Genomic DNA, 24,153 nt, shown 5'->3' on the forward strand with positions numbered 1-24,153 from the left:
AAATTTCATCTACTGTACACCTACAGTGAATAGATATGATTTTTATTAGTATTCAATATAGGTAACTGGAATAGCATTGTCCCCCCCCCCCCCGTGTTGTACATTATCCTCCTTCCCCTATTTCTTTACTTTTCCATTATCTTTATTCTGTTTTCTTTTTTAGTCTACCATATTTTGTAAATTAGTGGTAGATCTGATATTTATTTATAGTCTGTATAGGTAACTAGATTAGTATTAGTCCCCCTCCCCCTGTAATATAACCTACTTCTTTTAAAAAAAATGTTGTTTCTGTAAAGGTGATCTGTGTTTTAACAAGCTGTGCTTTTTTAACAGACCACCTCTTTTTCCACATTTGTTAAAGTCTTTATAACTGTTTCATTGTTAATGTTTTTATGCTAGTTTACGATGAACTTGTTACTACTGTTACTGAATGAAATGTTTTTTTATGCAAGTGGAAAGAAATAAACAAATCTTGAATCTTGAATCTTGACCATGCCTGAGCTGAGCGATTTATTTCCTTTCTCTCTCGTAACCGTGTATCCGATGTGTGGTGGCAGGCTTGTTAATGTTGTGCGCTGGCTTATTGTTGGCTAGTTTAATACCGGTCGATCGCGCGTACGTCCGAACCCCCATACCCACGTGTACGTATATAGCTACTGTAAAATAGTGTACTTGTATGTACTGTGTGTATACTAGATCTAGGCATAAAGAAGGAGCTGAGCTGAGCTACATCAATTTAATTAGGAAATCGAAACTTGGAAAAGCACTTTAAAGTGGAGTGGATATCTTCTGGCTCAATCATGTCGAAATCTTTCATCGAGTACGGTCCGGAATGTAACTTTCCCATTCAGAATTTACCGTATGGAGTGTTTTCGACTGCATCTAACGTAAGTTATAGCGCTTATTGAAAATATCAGCTAACTTCGATCCAGGGAGCCGGGTGCTCCGCCGCCGAAGATGTCGGAACTGCAGAGAGAGCTTGCATTCTGCACAGTAGACCTAGATCTATACTGGCTATAGGAAAATGATTCATTTCAAACAGCTTAACAGCGGGTTGGGTCACATTTTTTAAAAATGTAAAGAATTTGAAGTAGCCTAGTCTAGTCTAGGCCAGGCTTAGTCTAGACCTAGTAATTGTAGAAATTATAATTTTGCATTTTCTAGACCTCTACAATGTTTTTTGACTCCTGTGGCCTTCTGGGCATTTGAAGAAGTCTTCATTTTCAGTGGGAATTCCTGCCTTTATCCTGATCCTGGTGGCTGGTCCTAAAAAAGACTCTTCCGAAGCCTTCGGTGGTGGAGCTCCCTGGAGTTCAATTGTATCCAGACTTTGACCTAGTAATATTAGTAATAAAACATACCAAAAATCAACTAAATCTTCCTCAATTGTTCAAATATTGGTCATGATTTAAAATTTGTTATGTTTCTTACCTGCTTCGTGTCAATTTTCCTATCCTTTTGGAATATTTTTCCTAAAGAAGACTTCAGGTTTCACAGCAAACCACTGCACAATACAATTGCATACCATATAGCGTACCGACGGTGGGGTGTGGGCGCGCTTGTGTGAAGTTAGCAAATGTAATCTGAGAATCTGAGATCCTCATTAAATTCATGTGAGTAATTCATTATAACGCTCGCTAACTTTACCAAAATGCCTCTCATAGCAGTCAATATATCTTCACATGCATGTAATAATGTAGTCCATTAATCACAGGCTCCATAACACTTTTAGTGGAATATCTTGTCACTAGGTCCCCAAGAAAGAAACATCCATAAATTTGAATTATGTTAGTAAACCGGTCTATTAATTGTGTGAAGATCAACTTCAAGATGCCTGGAGACCGGGGGGCCGTTTCTCGAAACCAACTCCATGACAGTCATATCTTTGTCGGCGACCTACGGAGATGTCATGAAGTGGATAAACCGTTTCACAAAGCCATGACAGACATGATATCGATATATCGCGATACTAGCAGCTCAAGAACATAGTCTTTGTCACGATCCATTTGATTTATCACGAATAACCCAAAACAAGTTTTGGGGCTAAAATTGTTCAAAAAGAAACATATACATATTAATTCTCCTAAAATAAATAACAAATAGTGTCATTATCAAATGTAGATCATCAAACGATTTGCATATTTCTGTAGAGATTCTTAAATTGAAGAAAAACCGGTGAGTTTTTTTTTCTCGACAATCCACTCAAAAGGTAGTTGAAGGATACCGTAATGTCACTAATGTGATAGTTTATCAATACATACTTTTTTTGTTTATTGTGACGAGGAATTTTAGGCAAAATACCTTTTCTCAGCCAGTTTTTATTCTAGAGACTCGTAATACTCGTTATATAATTGATTTGATATTGAAAATATAATTTGAAAGAAGTAATTAGAGAGGGAATAATAATGCACATAGGCCCCAGAGGTACAATGGTATCCTAAGAAAGACTATGAATCGACTATGGAAAACGGTGTGTAACATTCTTATCTCTCTTATTTATATGTTATAGTTTAATGATTTGTGATTTAATGTTTAAATTCAGCTTTTTAAAGTTTCTGTATAATTTGTATTCTCACTTTTGTACATTTGCATTTCGCATCCCAGAGAATTACGTACCGAACTCGTCTATATTTTTCTCAAAATGATAGTGAAACTAATCGTACATTTTGCGGCCCATGGAATGGCAACAAACTGACTTGTGATGGCGCTTTACAGCAATTAAAAAGATATGACGGGTTCGGAGCAGTGACAACTCGTTTGTCGCGGAAGTTGTCGCTCATCTTGGCAAAGACGGCTTCGTGAAACACTTAGCTGACAAGTTGCGTGACAGTGGCGAGATGTCGTTGATCTTGTAGTTATGACGGTTTCGAGAAACGGCCCCCGGAAGACAGTCATATTTTTGTTTGTGACCACTGGATCTCGTCAGGAACCTGTTTCACAAAACAATGATACGCGACAAATTCATGAATTTGGAAGCTTGATGTTCAGATTCAATACTGTAGTGTTAAATTATGTATTAAATTAGGAATGAATGGTTTCACTTCCAGAGATGTGCTTTTAGAATGAACTATTAATATGTTTTTTTTTTCTGTCTTATTTTGTCTGCAGAGCAAACAAAGGATTGGTGTTGCAATTGGAGCTGTGATACTAGACCTCTCTCAGATCAAGGATCTATTTAATGGAGCCATCCTGTCAGAGTGCAACGATGTGTTCACTGAGGTAAACAGACAATGTAATTTCTTTACCAAAAGCTAGGTACAGGGTACAGGAGAACATAAGGTGTGTTCACCTAGGAGGTTTCATTTAAGTTCAAGTTCAAGTTCAATTTTTTAAAATCCATTAAAAGCATATACACATACAGTACAAGTCATTCCTTAACAATCTGATAAACAGAAATACAGAGCTGATGCAAATAATCAAGGGTACCATGAAAGACCAAGGCGATCCCCTTATGTAGTAAAGTGGGAAGTGCTCTTAGAGTCTAATGCAAGAGGAAAGGATATTTAAAGTTTAAACATTTGGAATATATATGTAAAACAAAACCATTTAAAAGATAACTAATGAAACAAAGAATAAGATATAAGGGGTAGGGGTGGGGAGAGGAATACCACAACCCTGAATAAAGGAAAAAAACTTAACTTTTAGAATGAAAATTAAGAATTAGAATTATTTTTAAATTTCCTCTTAAAAACTATTACAAAAAACATATGTGATTTCATTAAGTAGGGAATTCTATATAACAATTCCTTTGTATCTGAAAGTGAAAGAAACAATAGTTTCCATCAACAGCCCATAAATGATATATTGAACTGTTCGAGATTAGCATATAGAATTTGAATAAAACTAGTCATTTTATGTTTGAAAAGCAATATTGCACAGAAATAATAAATAAGTTGAAAAATGTTAATGTTCAGTTCTTGAAATAATGATTTAGACTGTGTGAGGTAACTTTGACTTAGTACATGTACTGTGCATACTCCTACCTTTTTATAAAAGTATATAAGCTGCGTAATTTTGCTACATGTGTATTTCCCCACTCAACATTACATTACCATAAATTAATAGCATATTTAATAGTTTGTTGAGCTTTACAAGATGATGTCACAGTCTATAGGAACTAGCATTTACTATCACAAAAAATGGAATGAAATCATCCACAAAATTTGTTGAATATAGGTAATAATAGGAGCACATGCATACCCTGCAGAGACTCTCATTAGAGTTAACGTAATTTAAATTTCAGAGGCATGAAAACTTGAAAAGGCACTAAAACATCAACAAACATGGTCTACAACAACTCCAAATGACAAAATAATCCATATGTTATTTAGTATTTTATTGCCCAATTCTTGCCCAAAATCTAAGCCTTTTTTTTTGTAGGCACAATTTTTTTCTCCATTGTCATTATAATCCCAAATGGCGGCTCATATGTTTTGTCTCTCCTATTAGACTAATCTTTATTAAAATTCTAATATCAGAAATAAATAAATGAAAAGGCACTAAATATCAACAAACTTGGGTTACCACAACTCCAAATGACAAAATAATCCCAGCTACGGTATGCATGTTTTTAGTTTTTGAAAGCCCAAAACTTTTCAGCCCTTTTTGTGGGCACACATTTTTTGTTCTTCATTGTCATTCAATCTTTTGATCAGTTTTCATTGATTGGCGATCAGAATTTATCATAAGATTTATGTAAAATCGGCAGTGATCGGCCCCCGATCTTTTTACCAGCTACAGGGTCGATTAGAGAAAACCCTATTGCAACCAGAGAGAGAGAGAGAGAGAGAGAGAGAGAGAGAGAGAGAGAGAGAGAGAGAGAGAGGGAGATAAAAGAGAGACAATAGACTGTATCTCTTTGTATAAATTGACCTTTGGCTTTCTATACATTAGGCAATCTTTTAGGGTAAAGCATGTTTTCTAGAAACATGTGATAAATGTACTGCTTGTAAATTGTAATAATGCATTTCTAAAAAGACAGTTGGATAAAGTTGGATAAGGATTCACATGAAAACAACTGCTTCTGAACTGGTGCAGTATCCTGCAGTGGCGGATCAAGGGGAAAGGGCCGATTCGGCTGCTCCCCCCTCCCCCCTTGGCAGCCTAAAAAAGAGAGTGACATTACCAAAAAAGGAGAAAAGAATAAACATCAAAAGGAGAAAGAGAGAGATCTAGAGAAGGAATTTGTTTCTTTAAATTGCTACTCATGAGTAACAGGTCCGCAAGGTATTTAAAAGGATGAAAATCAAACCTCACTTTAAGCTGTTATGCCTAATACCCTCATAAACATATAATTTGGTATCAAGGAGGGGGGGGGGGGGGATTGGAGGAGGTGCAGTCCTCCTTTTTTGTGACGGCCTAAAAAAACAGAAATGGGTAAAATGGAGTAACAGGAGAAAAAGGAGAAAAGAAAGAGAAATGAATGTATAAGAGAGGAAAAGCAGGCCTGATAAAAACCTGATTTAAATCACTTTCCCGATTTTTGTTGTTTTTTCTTCCAGATTTTTTTCCCTTATTTTCTCTATTCTTCCCTTATTTTCTTTATTTTTCCCTATTATTTCCTAATTTTTCTTACTCAAAAAGGAGGAGAATGTTGTTAGATGCCATTCCCCCCCCCCCCCCAAATCCTCTTCTTCCTTTTTTTTTTTTACTGAAGGGGGTTGAGGCTAGGGGGAAGAAAAAAAAAACCTCTTTTATTTTAGTGCTCACTATCGTCCCTGAAAAGGAGAGAAAAAGAAGGAAAAATTGGAAGAAAATGAAACGTAAGTTTACTCATACAGATCTATTGCATTTCCAATGAGTTGGCTTGAGTTGTCCCTACAAAGATTGTAGACGAATGATAGGGGTAATGTGACTTTCGAGGAAGAAATTACAATTTCTATCGCTTGTGAAGGCGACTTTTAACTTTCTCGTTGGTTAAAAATTCAAGAATTTCAGGAGGCCCGACCCCTAGATCCCCAGCAAAAGCTCTTCTGCTGGACCCCAAGACAACCCTTTGTTCTATAAATTTGTCCTTAGGAGAGAGTGTGTGAGAGAGAGAGAAATGATTTCCTTCAAAATTTACCAGTTGTGGCAGTGCAATTCAAATGTCAAGGGCTGGATTTGTTATCGTTCAATACAGTTTAATTGTGAAGGTTCTGAATTGCTAAAACTCTAGAGCGTCCGGGGTCTTCGCTGCCCCTAAACCCCACCCAGAAGGACTCATGTTTACACTTTTGTTGCATTGTGCTTTGCACCCTTGTCTTTGCCCCCACCTCTCTTCTGGAAAATTCTGGATCCGACGCTGTCCTGTGAATGGTTAATTTTTGGTCACTCAGAAAGCATTTCCACGCTTACTTTCTTTGTGGGATGTTTGTTAATTAATACTGATTTTTTTTATAGGACACGATGTACCAGCAGATGCATGAATGCACACACCAAACTACCTTGCATTATAAGAAGAACTACCCTCATGTATTTTAGTAAGCGATACCTAAAGTTTAATGTAACTAGAAGAACTTAGTCATACCATGTGACTTTTTGTTAATTCTGCCTGGTACCTACTTCCTGTTGATATGATAGTTGGTTTGCCTGGGGATTCAAACATTTTATTTTATATTTCTTCATGCTTCCTTTGTGACATACATGTAGTCTACTGTTTTCAATTTCACATAATGCAAACCTATTTTGGTAATTCATTGCTAATATAATACAATACAATATCTTTTTTTGTTGGTAGGCATTGGTAGGCATACAAACATGGCATAAAACAATTTTGATACAAACTGTATGTACAGGTTTGTATATTAAATAATAAGAAAATCCTAGGACTTTGACTTGCTAATGGTCCATGCAGGGCAGGTAACATTTAAAGATACAAATCAACATGTACATGTAGTTATACAGATTAGGTAACCATGTAATGTGATAAATGTTATGAAGTATTGACAAATATTGAAAGATGGTAAACATTCAGTTCTTCATACAATCAGGGGTGATCCACACAAATCGTAATTCATATCCTGACACTGTCACCTTGTTACGTTCAAATTCTTTCAGTTTTTTACCATCAATTATTTCAAATGAACTTTTAAGAGCCGCATTGGGAATGTCCTAAATTTGTTTGATTGTTGGGATTGAGTATGAAATGTATCTCATGGGAACAATCTTTGTATTTAACTGTCTGTGATTGTTGGGGATAAAAGGAATCTCAGCCCAGGTTTATCACTTTTGGTAATTTCCAAGCATTACGGAATGACATTTCTAGAGAATTTTCTATTTTTAAAATAAAAAATATACAGTTTGATAAATAATTAAATATCTATAAAAACCAATGATATGATATCAACTACATGTATGAAGTACAGTAAGTAATCCATAACATTTGAGATACTGTCTCAACTAATCAAACTGTTTAAATATTGAATTTTTTAGTCTTTCCATAATAAAGCTACATGTATTTATAGTACAATTTATGTATCACTTTGATGAATGGCCAATAGTAAACTAAACTCTTCTGAAAGTACCTCATATCAGTTTATTGAACCATCACTATGAACATGACTGACAAAGAAAGCGGACAAAATATACAGTTCCTCAGGTAGACAAAGGAACATCCCTTCACTGCTATTATGTAAAAAGTGAATATGCATGTGACACCTGTTCCACACATTTGTACATAATAGCAGTGAAGGGATGTTCCTTTGTCTACCTGAGGAACTGTATATTTTGTTCGCTTTCTTTGTCAGTCATATTCATAGTGCATTAAAGGTAAAGACCAGTTTTGGAAACGTCCCCATCTCAAAAAATGAAATGGAAGCTCTTATTTATTACCAATCATGTGAAAGAATATGTTTTGACTAATACGTGATGACACAAATTTTGCAGAGGAACCGCCTACTAATTGATTTATTTGGACCTGATAGATACTGCGCACGTGTCGCGTAGTCCCATATACATCTTTCTGTGTACAGTGCTTGTAACTATACTATACCAAGACTGGGCCAAATTTCTTATTATTTTGATGATTCCAGAACCTTGTAGTACACACCAATACTTGTATGCTAGATGATGAACCTTTTCTGATTGATTCCACGATGTTTCTTTCACAATGCAATCGCATGACCAGAACTGGTCTTTATCTTTAATTTGTACATTCTTATTAAAACCCCTATGATACTCTTTTCTTTCTTTTTTTAATTTGAAATACTCTGAAAATGTGATTTTGTATTGCTAGGAATTTACTCAAATGATTCTACTGTAGGCATGATAGGCTCCCAAATCATGCAAAGGGTTAAAGAAATGTTGTTTACAAATTTTTTATTCAGGAAACTCTGAACAAGTTCATGGCACTTGGAAGACCTGCCTGGAAGGAAGCTAGAGCTACTCTTCAACGGCTTCTTGCAGCTGATGAACCTACTCTCAGAGATAATGCTGATCTCAGGGAAAGGTAGAAACTCATCAAATTCATGTTGGAAGAGATTGTGTGTTCAAGTTGATTGTTATATAGATCCAAAAGAATGAGTTAAAACACTGCTACATACGATACCCACCATTAATCCCAAGGCCAAAAATAACATAAGAGTCCTAGTTCCTCAACCCTCTTTCTTATTAATTCCCCTTTCAGCTTGTCTCTTCTTTTGAATAATATTATATTTTTGTTTAAAATGTAGGAGAATCTTATCAAATGATATAAGACAAGAAGCATTAAAACAAACAAAATTTCAGCATGCATTGATCCTTTATTGATTTGACAAATGACCTTTTTATGAACGAGTTAATGGATTTTTTATTAAGAAGAGGAATTTCTTTTCATTTCTTTCAGAGCATTTGTTCCCCAGAGTAGCGCTGCAATGCATGTTCCTGCATCTATTGGAGACTACACTGATTTCTTCTCTTCTAAATACCATGCTACAAACACTGGTACCATGTTCAGAGGACCAGACAATGCCCTGCAACCAAACTGGTAAGTATCGATCCTTAAAAGCAGTGGGTATTTTTGAACGTCAGCATGGCAGCCATATAGCTCAGATACCTAGCAAAACAGGTGAAGATGGTCAATGGACATGCTTAAAAAATCCTGACAAGGTCATTTTATTTTGAGAAAGCTAGTTTTCACAATTCATTAAATCATCAGTTAAATCACAATTTGCCACAAAATTGACCTTCAAGACAGTTACAACATTCAAGATTGCACCATAGTAATTTTAAAGACCCTATGGAAAAGTGAAAAATTAAATAGGTGAATTTTTTTTGGAGATTTTAAGGTTGGGATGTAAAATAATTTTTCTGTATAAAGTCAAGAGTGTTTTGGGGCATCAAAACTTGGTTTAAAGATGAAGTTGAGTTCTGGTCATGCCATTAAATTGTGAAAGAAACGGTGGGGAATCGACCAGAAAAGGTTAATCATCTAGCATATAAGTATTTGTGAGTATTGCAAGGTTCTGGAATCATCAAAATGATAACAAATTTGGCCAAGTCTTGGTAAAGTTACAAACACTGTACACAGAAAGATGTATAATTTTTTTTTAACGATATTACATAACATATTTAGAATATGAAGGCATTTGAAGAGCCATGCTTTTCAGGGAACATGTTTTATCTGATGTTCTTTCACACTTGCATAATAACATTGATAAGGCTCACAAATTATTTTTCACCTCTTCCCAGAACTCAACCTTCTCTTTAAGGGTGCTTCAGTGTTAATTTCAGGGGAGTGTTACACCCCTTCCTAATGGACTTGTTTATCAGTGCTTATATTTTTCTTCTGACAAAATTTGGACCGTTGGCATTAAAACTGACCCCAAGGTTTACGGGCTGTCTGGCAACCCATCTTGACAGAATTTTTGTTGTGTTTTGTAATGTCCAGTCATACTACCTCCAACTGACAAAGTTTGGCTTATGGAGTACATTGGGTGAAATCCAACAGACTTTGGGGACTGTTTGGGCTCTGACTTTAATGGTCTGAATAACTTATAGGGTGAAATTTTGGGAACAGCTCCTGGTTGATAAAGAATAATTTAAAGAAATTATAAATTGATACCTGATTAAAGCACTTTCAGAGCTAACTGTTTGAATTATTAAAATGTATTAGTTATTCCAAAGCAGTAGGGCAGACCCACATTGGTAGCATGGTCTCATTCATCTAATGATTGTTGGAATTCTTGATGACTCTTTTCATATTTCCAGGTTGCATCTTCCTGTAGCATACCACGGCCGTGCTTCGTCAGTAGTGATTTCTGGTACTCCAGTCCGTAGACCTTGTGGACAGTCTAAGCCAGAAGGTAAGGCTCTACACAAACAAGTTTGAATTAGTGAACCTTGAAACAGTGTGATACCTAGCAGGACTGGTGCTATTACCCAACCAAGTTGACTAGAACATAGATTAGGTTGAACAAAGGAAACTCACCCGATACTTGTCTGGTCTTCATGTTGTTTATTGATATCTACACTAGAAGAGTATTTAGTCATAGTTTCAAATATCGCCAACTCTCTTATATCTATAAGCAGACTACAATGTATATCCGTGCATTTTTTTTCGTATACAGTGAAGTGATAAAACATATTTTGATATTTTCTTTTGCTTACAGACAAACCTCCAGTATTTGCTGCTTGCAAGCTCATGGATTTTGAACTTGAAATGGTATGATTGTTTGACTTTTCCGATAACGAAGAGCTGCAAAGAACTTTTGAATAAGACACTCCTTTACAGCGGCCACATTTGTGCGGTCACTTATGGTAAAAGGATGTCTGTGTCTGATTGAGAAATCACAGAAACACAGTGTTCATGGCATATAATTCTAACTCTTTGTAGATGCGATAATACATGGCTGTACCACTTACAGAAACTTCATATCACTTAGCTCTATTGTCATTATTAAATTTATTATTGATTTTCTTTCAATGTTTTAGGCATTCTTTGTTGGACCAGGTAACAAGCTAGGTGAACCCATCCCTGTTGGCAGTGCTCATGAACACATCTTTGGTATGGTCATGATGAATGATTGGAGTGGTAAGTTTTCTTTTTCACATTTTTCTTTTATTTTAGAAAAATGGAAAATAAACAAGATACAAATCATTCATACTCTTGTAGATTCTTTAAAACAAGTTTTGTTGGAATCATTTTGGCATGATATGCATGTGGAGAGTGTAAAATGTGTTACCCTTTCAATTTCAGTTTGTATCTACTTCAAAAAAGAGAAGATATAAAAATGCAAACAAATATTTGTATTGAAATTCATTAGATTTTGCATGCTAAGGTCATTTGAGGTCATATCACACACTAGTGACAAATAACTTCACAGCCGTTAATCCACTTTTCACCAAACTTGGGTCAGAGATGTTCTCTGGGGACCCTCGGTGCTGTGATGCTTACAAGGGTCACATGCCATGGTCAAAAGTCATTTGGGTCAGATATTAAAGTTTAAATGTAAGACTCTCTTGTCACAGATAACCTTGCAACCATTAATCTCTTTGTGTCCAATTGAGTTTGCAACCAATAAAGACTTGCTTCCAAATACTCATGGCAACTGTCAGTAAAAGATAACTTTTTTTTTTAAAGTGCAACCAAATTTGAGCCAGGGATGATCTTTGGGAATATTAATGTAATTTGGTTACAGGTGGGTGAGACACAATTGAGCAATTGCCTTGTATTATAAACAATTTCAATGGATGACGGCTCCCTTAGATTATTTATCAGGGATGCCAGTCATGCTATTTTTTCAGGTTTTTGTCTTGTCACCTTCTGTTAATAACGGTTTTCAGGCATCATATTGTACAGAATGTATGAGGCTCCATAATGTTTTGCCTCCTTTCTGGCTTAGTTGGTAAAACCAACCGGTATACTTTGAATTATTTATTTATTTATTTATTCAGTTTTATTTAAAAACAGGGTAGTCTTTTCAGTGAGAAAGGCCTGCTTAACAAAAGATACAAAAGATACATACAAAGATTTACCCCCAAAATAGAATACATTGTAGAAAACAAAGACATTATATAAACAACATACCATAAGAGATTGAGAAAATTATATCAAATAAATAAAAAAACAAATTAAAAACTAGATCAAAATGATCATAAGGCCTAAAATATTAAACATTTAAGATATTATTGATACAAAGTAAAATGACCCCAAAAATACAAATACAAATGCCATAAAAATAGACATAAAATCAAATGGGTAAAATGCAAGAAATAAAAGTACTACAGACTACTCAACTACAAACAAACAAAACTAACTGTATGGTAAAAGTCCTGATATAACATTGGGTACCAGTGCATACATTAAAGTGATGGAGGTAGTGACTTAATTTGTTTTTTTGACATTTGGAGTGAAGTTGCCGTTCAAATATGAGTCAGTAGATTGTTTAATATAGATGCTTGGAGAGACGAAAGAAAAAGATAATTTTTTTAATTCAGTCTTGGGTTTCGGGAAAAATATGGGATTTATCATAGGTAGAATGACGAGTAACAGTAAACTGGACGTCTACAAGCAAAAGATTCTAAATAATAAGTGGCTAGATTATTGAGTATTTTGTAGACGAAAATGCAGTAGTGGTAGTTGATTCTATTTTCAACACTTTGCCATTGAAGACTGCTTAAAAGGGTGTCTTTTGGGGTTAGATAGTCCGCATTAAGGACTAATCTTGTATATCTGTTCTGCGTCCTCTGTAATTTGATTAAATCTTTCTTTTTGCACTTGCCCCAAACAACTGAACAGTAATCTATATGCGTAAGAATGAGGGAGTGATAAAGATGTTTCAGTAGGCATTGGTTCAAAAGTTACACATACAGTATCATTAAGAAATAAGCAAAAAATGAGTGGGCCCAAAATAGACCCTTGGGGCACACCAGAGTAAATCTGTAGAAAATTGCTTTGGACACCTTGAAATGAGACGCATTGTTGCCTATTCATTAGGTATGAAGAGAACCAGTCTATTTCATTCAACAGAATTAATACCATAATATGGCATTTTTTATAACAATATTTTGTGAGATATAACATCAAACACCTTTTTTTAGATCAAGGAATATCGCCCCTGTTATCAAACCACAATCAATATTGTTAAGTAATCGTTTATTTCAATTAGACAAGTCGCAGTTGAATGCTTTGGGCGAAAACACGATTGGCGCTGAGATAGCAGTTTGTATTCTTGAAGATAATCATAAAGCTGGGCATGGACTGCCTTTTCAAGTATCTTTGACAGACAGGACAATAAAGAAATTGGCCTATAATTGCCAATGTCACTTGTTTCACTACTTTTTGGTACTGGAATAATCTTGGCTCTTTTGAAATCACTTGGGAAGCATCCTGAGCTTAAAGATTTGTTAAAGATTATTGAAAGTGGTTCAGCTATAAAAAGGGCAGCGATTTTCAATAATCTTGGATGTAAGTCATCTAGACCAACAGCTTTGTTAACATCAATTTTCCCAAGTTCTCTTTTTACAAACTCTGAGTCTATGCTTATGAATTTAAACTTTGATTCAACCCTTGATAATGTATTCAAGGAATTAAAACTTTGTTGATTAAGAGGAGAATGTAGTTTTCCAACACTAACAAACAATTCATTGAATGACTTTGCAATTTCTATATTGTCTGAAGTCATACGAGTTCCTGTGTTAATATTCGGATTAACTGAAACCTTTTTCTTCGGGAGTAAATTTTTCAGGACATTCCACAAATTTTGCAATTTGTTTGCACATTGTTGAATTTTGTTGCGAAAAAAGTCCCTTTTCAGCTTTTTATTTAAGATATTTACTTTATTTATGAGATATTTATATTTATCCCAAAGTTCATTGATTTCCTGACCTACTTCTGCTGATTTTTTTAAGTTTGTCAAACTTTCTTTTGTAATAGTCACGATCCCTAGATAGAGCCAGGTATTCACTTGTAATCCAGGGAGACCCACTCAGTTTCTTTCTTACTGTAACATGGGGAGCATATTTATCACCTAATACCTTGAATGCTTCACTGAATTTCTCCCACCAATACTCTACGTCCTCCTCGGACGATAATAGATCATTCCATTGTATGTTACATAGGTTTTCAACGACAAAATGCCTAAACGATCTAAATGAAAAAATTTGGGGCTTAGCTTTTGGGGGTGTTACGTCCAAGGATCAAATAGACTAGGGAGTGGTCACTTAGTCCACTTGAAATTGTTCCAGCTTGCTTTATATTGGATAGCATTGAACTAGAAACACAAATAACGTCAATTAAAGTACTGCTGAAAGGAGTTATTCTTGTTGGTTCTCGGATAAGCTGAGTTAATAGAAAGGTGGAACAAAGTTCATGCACCTTATTTGAAGGGTATTTTTAGTCAGCATATTGGAGTTAAAGTCACCGAGGACTATATTTTTGTAAAAGAAAATACTTGGTCTAGGTTTGATTCTAGACCAAGTATTTTTTTTACAAATAATTGCAAAGCCTTGGTGATTGAGAAGTAGATTGCATTAGTCATGATCCATTATGCCATTATGTCATGTTTTGTTTCCTTTCTTTTTTCAAACACCCTTTTCTGCTTTCCCTTTCGACCTCAGCAAGAGATATTCAGAAGTGGGAGTATGTTCCTTTGGGTCCCTTCCTGGGCAAGAACTTTGCAACCACAGTGTCTCCTTGGGTCGTGACTATGGACGCCTTAGAACCATTTCTTGTAGCCAACAATGCTCAGGTACACAAAAGAAAGACATTCTCTCTCTCTCTCTCTCTCTCTCCCCCCCTCTCTCTCTCTCTCAATCGCTCTCTATCTCTCTCTCTCTCTCCTGCTCTCTCCCTCTCCCTCTCTCTCTTTCTCTCTCTCTCTCTCTCTCTCTCTCTCTCTCTCTCTCTTAAGCTGACTTTTTTTTAAAGTTATTGTTGTGGAGCATAAATTGTATATTTTGGATACTAGCAAATACATAAAAAATAAATAACTTAATGTGGAAAAGAGGGATTGGGAAGAAAAATATAATGTAAAAGTATTCTTGTATAAATGTATAACCTGTGGTATAGTGTTCCAAATGTTGGGTTGAGTATTTCTAATAGAATTTTTAGAGAAAGAAGTTTTTACTTTCCATAAATGAAACAAATTCCGAAGTCTAGTTTCATGGGCATGAATTTGGTTATCGATGGAAAAAAAAGCTGATATTTTATTAGGAAGCAAATCTTAAAACTATTGAACACCAAGCACTGCGATATAATATTTGAATACCAGTAAATTAAAAATATTCAAAAAATTTAAACAGAAAAATAAAGGAGCAGAATGGGCATAATAGTTACTTCCTGATGAAGATCGCATGATGGACATACTGATATACACATTATGGTTTCTTCCCTCTTTTTGCTTCAACAAAATGATGCCCTTTTTCCATGTTAATGATTTAAAATCTGTTTTAGTACTTATTGTAGCCAAATTGTGCAGTATGACAGCTAATGAATGAAAAGTGTCCATTCGTGGAGTTGGGAGAAGACCATGGCTGTGTTACACACACCAGGATGTGTTTTGTAATATCTATATAGGGTTCAAAGAACGGTAACTCAACTCTTTTACAACATACAAGTAAATGCAGGTAATGGTTTTGATGTATCTTTATATAATGTTCAATCTTTTGCTGATATTTGTTTTTATATCCATTCAGGATCCAACACCTCTTCCTTACCTTCAGCATGATGACCCTTTCAACTTTGACATCAGCATTACTGCAGCTGTCAAGGGTATGTATGTATGACTGTTGTGTATAAACCATTTTGATACCACTACCCACCTCTTTACCTGCAGGTTCGCATATATGCAATATGTAGCCTGTCTTGGTGTAGGCATGTTGTCATACATTATATTCAAAGAGGGATCTTGTTCTTTTTATATTAAGAGAAGGCCGAGTTCTGGTAAAGATGAAACCAAATTTGTGAGCTCTTAAATCTATATACCGTATTTGCCGGCGATAAGGCCGCAGCGCCGTATAGGCCGCACCCCCGATTTTGACATTAAAAAAAAAAAAAAAAAATTTAAATTGTCAAAGTCAGGATTTGATCTTTTTCGTTCAAGTGTTGATGTGACTAAAATCAGCGCCTTAGACCGCTCGGCCATGCCGCACTGATGCTAGCATATGGAGTTTTCTGTGATGTATACATTGCGCCTCTCTCTTGTGTATTGAAATGGATTCAAAATAGCGACTTCGCGTGCTAGATGCTTCGCGGCAGCTCCGTTAAACGGGCCCTTCTTTTTTTTTTGCAATGCATTGGCACGAACTTAGATCAAGATCTATCGGCAGATGTTGTTTTTTGGAAGTTTATTTTCGTCTTCATGTCAACAATGCAAAATAAAATTGTCGGTAAGATGTGTGGAAATGTATAGTTATTGTACCGTTCGTAGATCTAGTCCCATATGTCCAAATTCGTGTTGGTTTTGACTTACTTTTTAATTTTTTTTTACTCTTTCGCCGCATAGGCCGCACCCCGACTTTTTGATATTTTCTCTTCCAAAAATACTGCGGCCTTTACGCCGGCAAATACGGTATAGTAGTTTGAAAGATTATCATTGAAGAAATATCCCCTGGAAATGATTGCACTTCAAAGTACCTCATATTCAAAATAGGACAGGAAAGAGCTGAAGAGTTTGTACAGTGCACGTGATCCTCATTAGATTTAGATTTCTCAAAAACCTTGCAGTACATGTACACCAATTACTACCTAATCAACTTTCCCAATCGCTTCCAGTTTCTCTCGCAATCTAATCGTTTGAGCAGAACTCAACCTTATCTTTAAGAGTTGATGTAATCCAGTGGATATGTTATTGACTCTGGAAGTATTATTCTGTATTCATACCCATCTAGTGTTAACAATGCATTTGTCAAGACATTGATCTGAATTTACCTCTCTGTAGCCTGTAGAAAATTGGTACCTGATTGGATCCTGAAAGCTGTTGTGAATTTGGGATTGAATTGTCCACTTCCAGTCACTAGATGCATCCCCAGATAGAGAATGATATGTAGAGAGTGGAGATGGTTGTGTAAATTAATGTGTAATATGAATGAATTCAGAATTATTACTGTTTTTATAAATTCAGAAAGGCATTCCCTAGCCCAAGTTCCCTGTATACTGCGTAAATACAGCATCTATGTGTATTCTTCAATGCATATACCCTACCCTAATCAATTTTTGACTAAAAGGATCACAATGAATGATAGATCCTGTCATTGAATAAACCAGTAATACTGTTCTGCATTATTCTGAATTAGGTGCTGAGATGCAAGAGCCTGCAGTTGTCTCTCGGTCAAACTTCAAGGTTAGTATAGGAGATGTACTGTGTTACTGCCAATCACTGCACACCCATGAAATATAGCTTCAATGCTCCCATCACTGATCTCAAAATCCTCTCTGATGTGCAATGAACGTTTGCTACTGCCTTGCAATGACATGTTTATCACAGGAAACAAGTTTAATAAGTTTTGCACACTGTCCTTCATGCAGCCAATGATATCAGATGAATTTTTCCATACAGAATTAGGCTTAGTGCCTATTCATGTTTTGCCAACTTTTTTAAATCAACTTTCTCTACATCATAGAGAAAAAAGAGAACTTTCAATTCTCTCTAATATACATTCCCATAATGCATTGCGTCTCCAATACTTCAGTAAACCCGTAGACTTACTAACTTCTGATGATTTTAATACATGAATTGTGCTATACTACGATATGCTAATAATTAATTATCTGCAATTCTAAATCTTGCTCAATAGTGGCAAATTAAAAAAAATTACACAAGCAGTAAGCCTATCTATTTATTTTAATTAATATACCAGCATTGGCAAACGCCAGCGCTTGGAGGATTCTCTCTGAAATGTGGCATATTGCCACACAAGTGACTTCTTTTTCCTAGCCATGATTGCCCACTATTGTCAGTAATTTTAATCATTTCCTGTAATATACAACAGGGTCCCATATTTGAAGATAACAAAGGTCTATATCATTAATAAATTAACATCAATAGAGATTTGGGTAAAACAACATTTTCTCATTCTTAGTCCTATTGACAGTGAAGTGTGAGTCCAATACTGTGTGGCACGTTCTGACCGGAAGTTCATGTGACTGAAAAATCCTGAAAAATTCTCTAGTAACAATAGAACGCCACTTACGTTCGCTAGTTTTCAGCTATATGCGTAGTGAGAATTCATGGATGTTAGCCAAATTATTATTTTGCATGAAATATACTTTTGAAGTAAGTTCTCTGTGTAAGGTCAGCTGTTCTCATTTTCAGCTTTCTGGCATGAATTATATCAATACAAATGATCACAATACTTTGAAACACTTCTATGTTTCCTCATAATAGATGTTTTTTTTAATTTGATAGATACGTTAACTTTGATTTTCAACATTTCTTGAGATGAGATTTGAAATGATACGTATTATTATCATGATTGAGAATTAATATAAACTTGCTAAAAAAACACAGAGTGAAAATGGTTTACTCGAACGATTTTGTAGAAGGTTGTAATGGGTTTTATCTGCAGTGGATCATTCTTATGTGTTTGTATCTCAGCATATGTATTGGTCGATGAAGCAGCAGCTAGCTCACCATACAGTGACAGGATGCAATGCTCAACCAGGAGATCTTATGGGAACAGGAACACTTAGCGGACCGGTATGATCATCTTACATCTTCCTCTTTTTACCAGTGTTCATAGTTTCTTCTCTATGCAATAGCCTTTCAGTTTGTATATCACTGTTGACTTCTTCCATGTGATAATTCACAATGATAGATCAAAATCAGAGAACCGGGTAATTAAGGATTTTCAAAATTGCTGTATCTGATCACGTTTTGAAAGACAAATATTTACCTACCTTTTCTCGTTGAGGATTTCCAAAATGCCCTCAGAGAAATTAGTAGGCATACAGTCATCAACTATTGCTTTTGTTTCAACCTCATCACATTCCAAGATGTGAATACAAGATCGTTAGATGCTGTTAAACTTCTTACACATGAAACTCCAGTTTGAAAACATTTTCAGCACAAATCTCTACCAGCTGCAATCGGTCTTGTATTCTTGTTCTTGTATTGCCCCTAGAAAATATTATTGGATCATGTTAAAGGGGGTATTGTAAGTATGTCATGTGTCTGTGTGTTAATTTCCGAATATTGCAGACTCAGGAAAACTATGGATGTATGCTGGAGTTGTGCTGGAAGGGAACCAAGGAAGTCGATCTTGGTAACGGCAACATAAGGAAGTTTCTCAAAGATGGGGATACAGTTATTCTTTCAGGTAAATGTTAAATCCACTTATAACAATTGCCATAAACTCTATGCAGAGTGGTTCTAAAGCTTATCTTGAATTATCTAGTAAAATCGCACTGCTACAGAAATCAAAATTAATTTGTAATTGTTCATCACCTAATTAATGGATTATTTGTCCAAGCAGAACATAACAAAAAACAAGTTGGGAAAGGAAATGACATTCACTTGAAAACATGATTCACATCATCTATTTGTGCCCTTGCTCAGACTTCTTATCTTTTTCCATAATTACTCAGCTATTATACAACTTCAATAAAAATCAGTGGTCAATTTATTTATTTTAAATATTCATTCCGTATAAGGTATATTGGCTTGTCAATACAAGTTGTTTTGAAAGGGGTCCACACGTTCATTTGGAAAGTTACAAAACAGTATTAACAGATGGAATGGAACTGAGGAAAAAAGAGAAAAATATAAATTACAAAAGTTGAGATATGATTAACCTACAGATGAATTTGTTGTAGGTAGATTTCAGTATAATTGTGTTTGATCATATGTATTGGTTGTTACTATGGTTTTGAGCATGCAGTGTAAATTTTAAATGATCCTGTCAACTTACATTTCCATCATTACCAGATCTAGGGATCACCATTGGTATTTTGATGAGATTTTATGTTTTGGGTCAGTAAGCAATACACGTTAGTGAATATGCACTGCATGCAGGTTAAGTCACAATCAAAACAAGATTTGTTGACTTCATTATCCGGCTCATTGTGACTTCACTTAGTGCAGTGCATATATATACTGATGCACAAGCTTCAAAACATGAATTATTTGTTTTATAAACAGGTCTCCAATATGAGCATAAGGTTGAGAAATGTAGAAAAAACATGATAAATATTCCTAGAATTGCGCAGTCATGGGGCCCACCATTTGCTTTGAATGACATCTCAGTACATAAGTGCAGCCAGACAGTGTAATGCATGTCTCAATGTGCGCATCAATGTCTGTGCCATTTGAAATTGCATTTCATCTCGCCTTTAATTTTGTCTATGACAGAGATGCGTATACGCTTATCTCAGCCTTGCATTGTCACCTTTAGCTGAGGATAATCACTGTTTGCACAGTACCATTTTCTTGAAATGTATTAAAAAGTGAAAGGGCAATTGGGAATGTTGATGGTAAATGTAATTTCTGTAATGCTATGCTTACATTGGAATAGAAATTTAACTTTAAATTCAAATATTGTAGAACATTACTCTGATAAGATGCACATACAAGCTATTCAAAGACTGTTCTCATTTCCTCTCTATTCTAGGCCACTGCCAAGGTGAGGGATACCGAGTTGGATTTGGTGAGAGTGTTGGTACCATAACACCAGCTCTAATCTAATCTAGTTCATCAGGTCTACATCCATCAGCTGAACATCCATTGAACCCTCGGCCCAGCAGTCAGTATACCGACGTAGTCAATTATGTCATTGAAAAAATTCACCACTTCTCTGCAAGAAGTTCATTGGTCATAGAATTAGTTTTAGATAACCAATAATTACATGTGTGATTTGAGTTGTAATACATTGTGTAGGCACTAGGCAGGTAGGAATAGGACTGAATATAAGTTTCAAAGGTTATAAAGGTTGATTTTTTTTTCTTCTTCATACAAAGCCTTTTATCCAGGGTGTATGCTTCAATATGCACAAGTATTCAATGACTGGAAAGTACATCTTCATTTATTGTGTATGATTCAATTTACAGACATGCTGCAGGTGAATATTTCGCATGCCAATGCAGTGTTTAAGAAGGATAAAGGATGATGTGTTAGTTACATGGAAAAAGAAACTGAGATGAAATATTCTTGGTTGTTACATCCGTGTGTTCACTTTGGGTGTAGGGTGCTGAACTGGTTCAACTATTTGTTCTATATCAGATGTGATTGGTTTCTACACAACCCCCTCCCCCTCCTTACTTTATTTACTATGTCCTACATGTGTGCTTTCTTTGACTCCTAACATGATATAGTTTTTTTTAATCCATCCAAAGCATGTGCTTTTTTTAGTTTGGATTCAACATTGGTTAATTGTTTGAAATTTGTTTTGAAATCTGCATGGCACTATATAGAGAGAGTAAGGTAAAGAGAAAGCAAATGGAGCTGAAAATGATTTTAAAAACAATCAAAAGTAAATGTATTGCTCTAGTTTTGTGTCAGACATGAACTAGATATAATATGAAATATGAAGATGTCTTGAATGCCTTCTATGATAATTGAAATATCATTTGAGTGAAATATTATATATTGGTAATGTGAAACTTTAAGATTTATATTATTTTGATGTCACTGTCAATAATTTGAACAGCTGTTTTTCAAGTTATCCTTATATCCAAATATATTATGCCGGTTCAGAACCAGGTTTTATCTATTCAGTATGTGAGCCACACACGTAAAAAATGTGTCATCAACGTTTAAAAGAGAAGCGATTTATTCTTAAGAACTATGAATTTTTAAATATATTTTATCAGGAAGCACTACATGAATACTCGCCCTTATTCATGTCAAAAGCACTTTTAAAGGAAGACCTATGTGCAAAACTGTTGGATTTAATCATTAGTCAGTATAATTTCTTCACAATAATTTTTTTTTGCTTTTTATTATTTATTTTTACAAACTAGATTGACAATCATGAGTAAGGTATTGTAGTTGTAAAGAGATGTAAAATATTTTGAATGTAAATCAATGATCATCTAAAGGTAGAAAAGAAAAGGCTGAAACTGATTCATAACATGGATTTTGAGTGCTGATTACTGATTAAAATATAAAATAATTGATTTCATTGTGCTTGTATGTGATATGTGCTAAAAGGGTGTGAAGTTTTATTGAGGAAGGAGTGAGAGACATAAAAGCAGAGAGCTGTGTTCAGCTCAAGAAACTTTAAAATCTTGGTTTTATAACACTTTCACCTACAATTGCTCTGCTATTAGTTTGTACCCTAACTGAATTCCTAACTTCACTCTGGACACAACGTAACCCTTAACGTAACCCGTATCAGGACAAGTATCCCCTTGACAATCACACCCTGGAAAATTCGTTCAATTTCTTAAATTTGTAGATCAGATCTGTCTCGTTTTATTTTTATTGTTGGTCCTCTCAAGGTTTTTTCTGTTTATAATCATTTCTTAATACCTTTCTTCTTTTGCTTTTCCTCCCTCTCTTTTCTTTCCGTCTCTCTCTCTCTCTCTCTCTCTCTATTTCCCCCACTCTCTCTCTCTCTCTCTCTCTCTCTCTCTCTCTCTCTATATATATATATATTATAATATCAACAAATCACATGCGCTGAAATAATAGTAGGATACTACATATTTGTACATAATGCATGTTCACACTCGTGCATGTGTCCGTTTGATTTGTTATCATCTCGAGCAATTCTTTTTTTTTCTCTCTCTTGCTTTTGCTTATATGTGATGGTTATATATTTTTTTTTTTAATTACCTGACTGCTAAGAAAGCATAAACACTTGTATGTTGAGATTACTTAAATAAAATTTAAAAAAACAACAGGAAGGAGGATTTAGAGGAAGAAAGTGTAACTTTTTAAAGTTTCAAAGTGGATCGAGATCTGCGTAGTAAATGTTCAGTGATCGAGATAACAGAAATACAAAGACTGAATCGAGATTCAAAATAGCGCCATCTCTCAAATCAGCTGATGGTGGATCAATCGGCAGCTCCGTACATACCACACGTGAATAATCACGAGAGCGGCTTATTTGTCATCTGCATGTTTATACTCAGATTTGGTTTTGACGGGTGTGTGCCGCTCAAGCCTTCGAAACCCCTACCCATTATTAGGGGTAATTTTTCTCGAAAAAGACCCATTTTTTTTACAATTTTCGGGAGTTTTGAAAAAATTTAAATTTTGAAAAAACGGACCCATGTTTAGGGATTTTGTATAAAAAAGTTACCCATTATAGCGGCACACCCCCGTATAATATGTGAGTACCCCCCCCCCCCCCCCCCCGGGTGTTTACCTTAACTTCAGAGGGGGCTAAAAATTAAATCTTTATCTGCTTATATTGTTCAATAACCAAATGAAAAATAAGTTTTAAGTGTATCTTTTAGTATTCTACGTCCAATCAGCTTTCCATTGATGTATATAGCTGTATTTTCATCAGAGAATTAAGCTTATAGGACACGCCACAAAATTTGGCGTAACATAGGTTTGTGTGAAGTCAAGGGACATCCACAACTATGTGACGCCCCTCTCCTCCCTATATACAACCTGTTTTAATTAGTAGTGTAGGCCTACTTCAGTTAATTTTACTCTTTTTTTTTATAGACCCCCCCCCCCCCCTAGCGCTCAAGGGAGGGGGGGTGCGATTTTTCAAATTTTCGGGAAAAAAAAATTAGTGCTCACTACACCCCCCCCCCCCCCCCCCCCCGCCACTGAGCGAATTTTCGGTCGGCGCGATTTTTCAAATTTTCGGGAGCAAATTTTTTTAATTAGTGCTCACTAGCACCCACCTACCGACTAATCAAGAACCAGTAAAAATTGACTGAACGCCCCAAATACAACCAACAACAACAATACCACAATGAATACGGCTTTGGTAAACAAGAAAATCAATGATAATCCTTTGTAGTTATCTTTTTCTTCTTCCGACCACCTCTTTGAATTTAGAGTTCTCTGTAATAGCTTACACGATCGAAAGAGATAGTGGAAATATTAACCCACGGTAATTTGTTATTACCATTTATACTTCTGCGGTTCTGCCTATATACATATAGAGAGAAGAGAGAGAGGGAGGGAGGGAGAGAGAGAGAGAGAGAGAGAGAGAGAGAGAGAGAGAGAGAGAGAGAGAGAGAGAGAGAGAGATCAGAGCAATACTTACACGAAGATAAAAGGGTTCAATAAAGCGACCGGTGGAGCCGATTTTAACTAATCAGCTGAGTTCCATGCACTGCCCTGTTATAACACT

The 24,153-nt window shown here is 35.5% G+C and overlaps 1 protein-coding gene across 1 annotated transcript; it reads left to right on the forward strand.

Moving 5' to 3' along the window:
- Positions 1-551: 551 nt before the first annotated feature.
- On the forward strand, positions 552-22,009 carry LOC582493 (fumarylacetoacetase). The gene is made up of 13 exons (XM_782442.5): positions 552-887; positions 3,109-3,219; positions 8,307-8,428; positions 8,804-8,944; positions 10,168-10,262; positions 10,569-10,621; positions 10,891-10,990; positions 14,518-14,648; positions 15,595-15,670; positions 17,194-17,240; positions 18,495-18,596; positions 19,098-19,215; positions 20,506-22,009. Exons 1-13 carry the CDS (start codon positions 801-803, stop codon positions 20,577-20,579), a joined length of 1,257 nt encoding a protein of 418 aa, XP_787535.4. The 5' UTR covers positions 552-800; the 3' UTR covers positions 20,580-22,009.
- The last annotated feature ends 2,144 nt before the right edge of the window (positions 22,010-24,153 follow it).

The sequence above is a fragment of the Strongylocentrotus purpuratus genome, unplaced genomic scaffold (genome assembly GCF_000002235.5).
Source record: "Strongylocentrotus purpuratus isolate Spur 01 unplaced genomic scaffold, Spur_5.0 spur5_scaffold_6, whole genome shotgun sequence".
Lineage (NCBI taxonomy): Eukaryota > Metazoa > Echinodermata > Echinoidea > Camarodonta > Strongylocentrotidae > Strongylocentrotus > Strongylocentrotus purpuratus.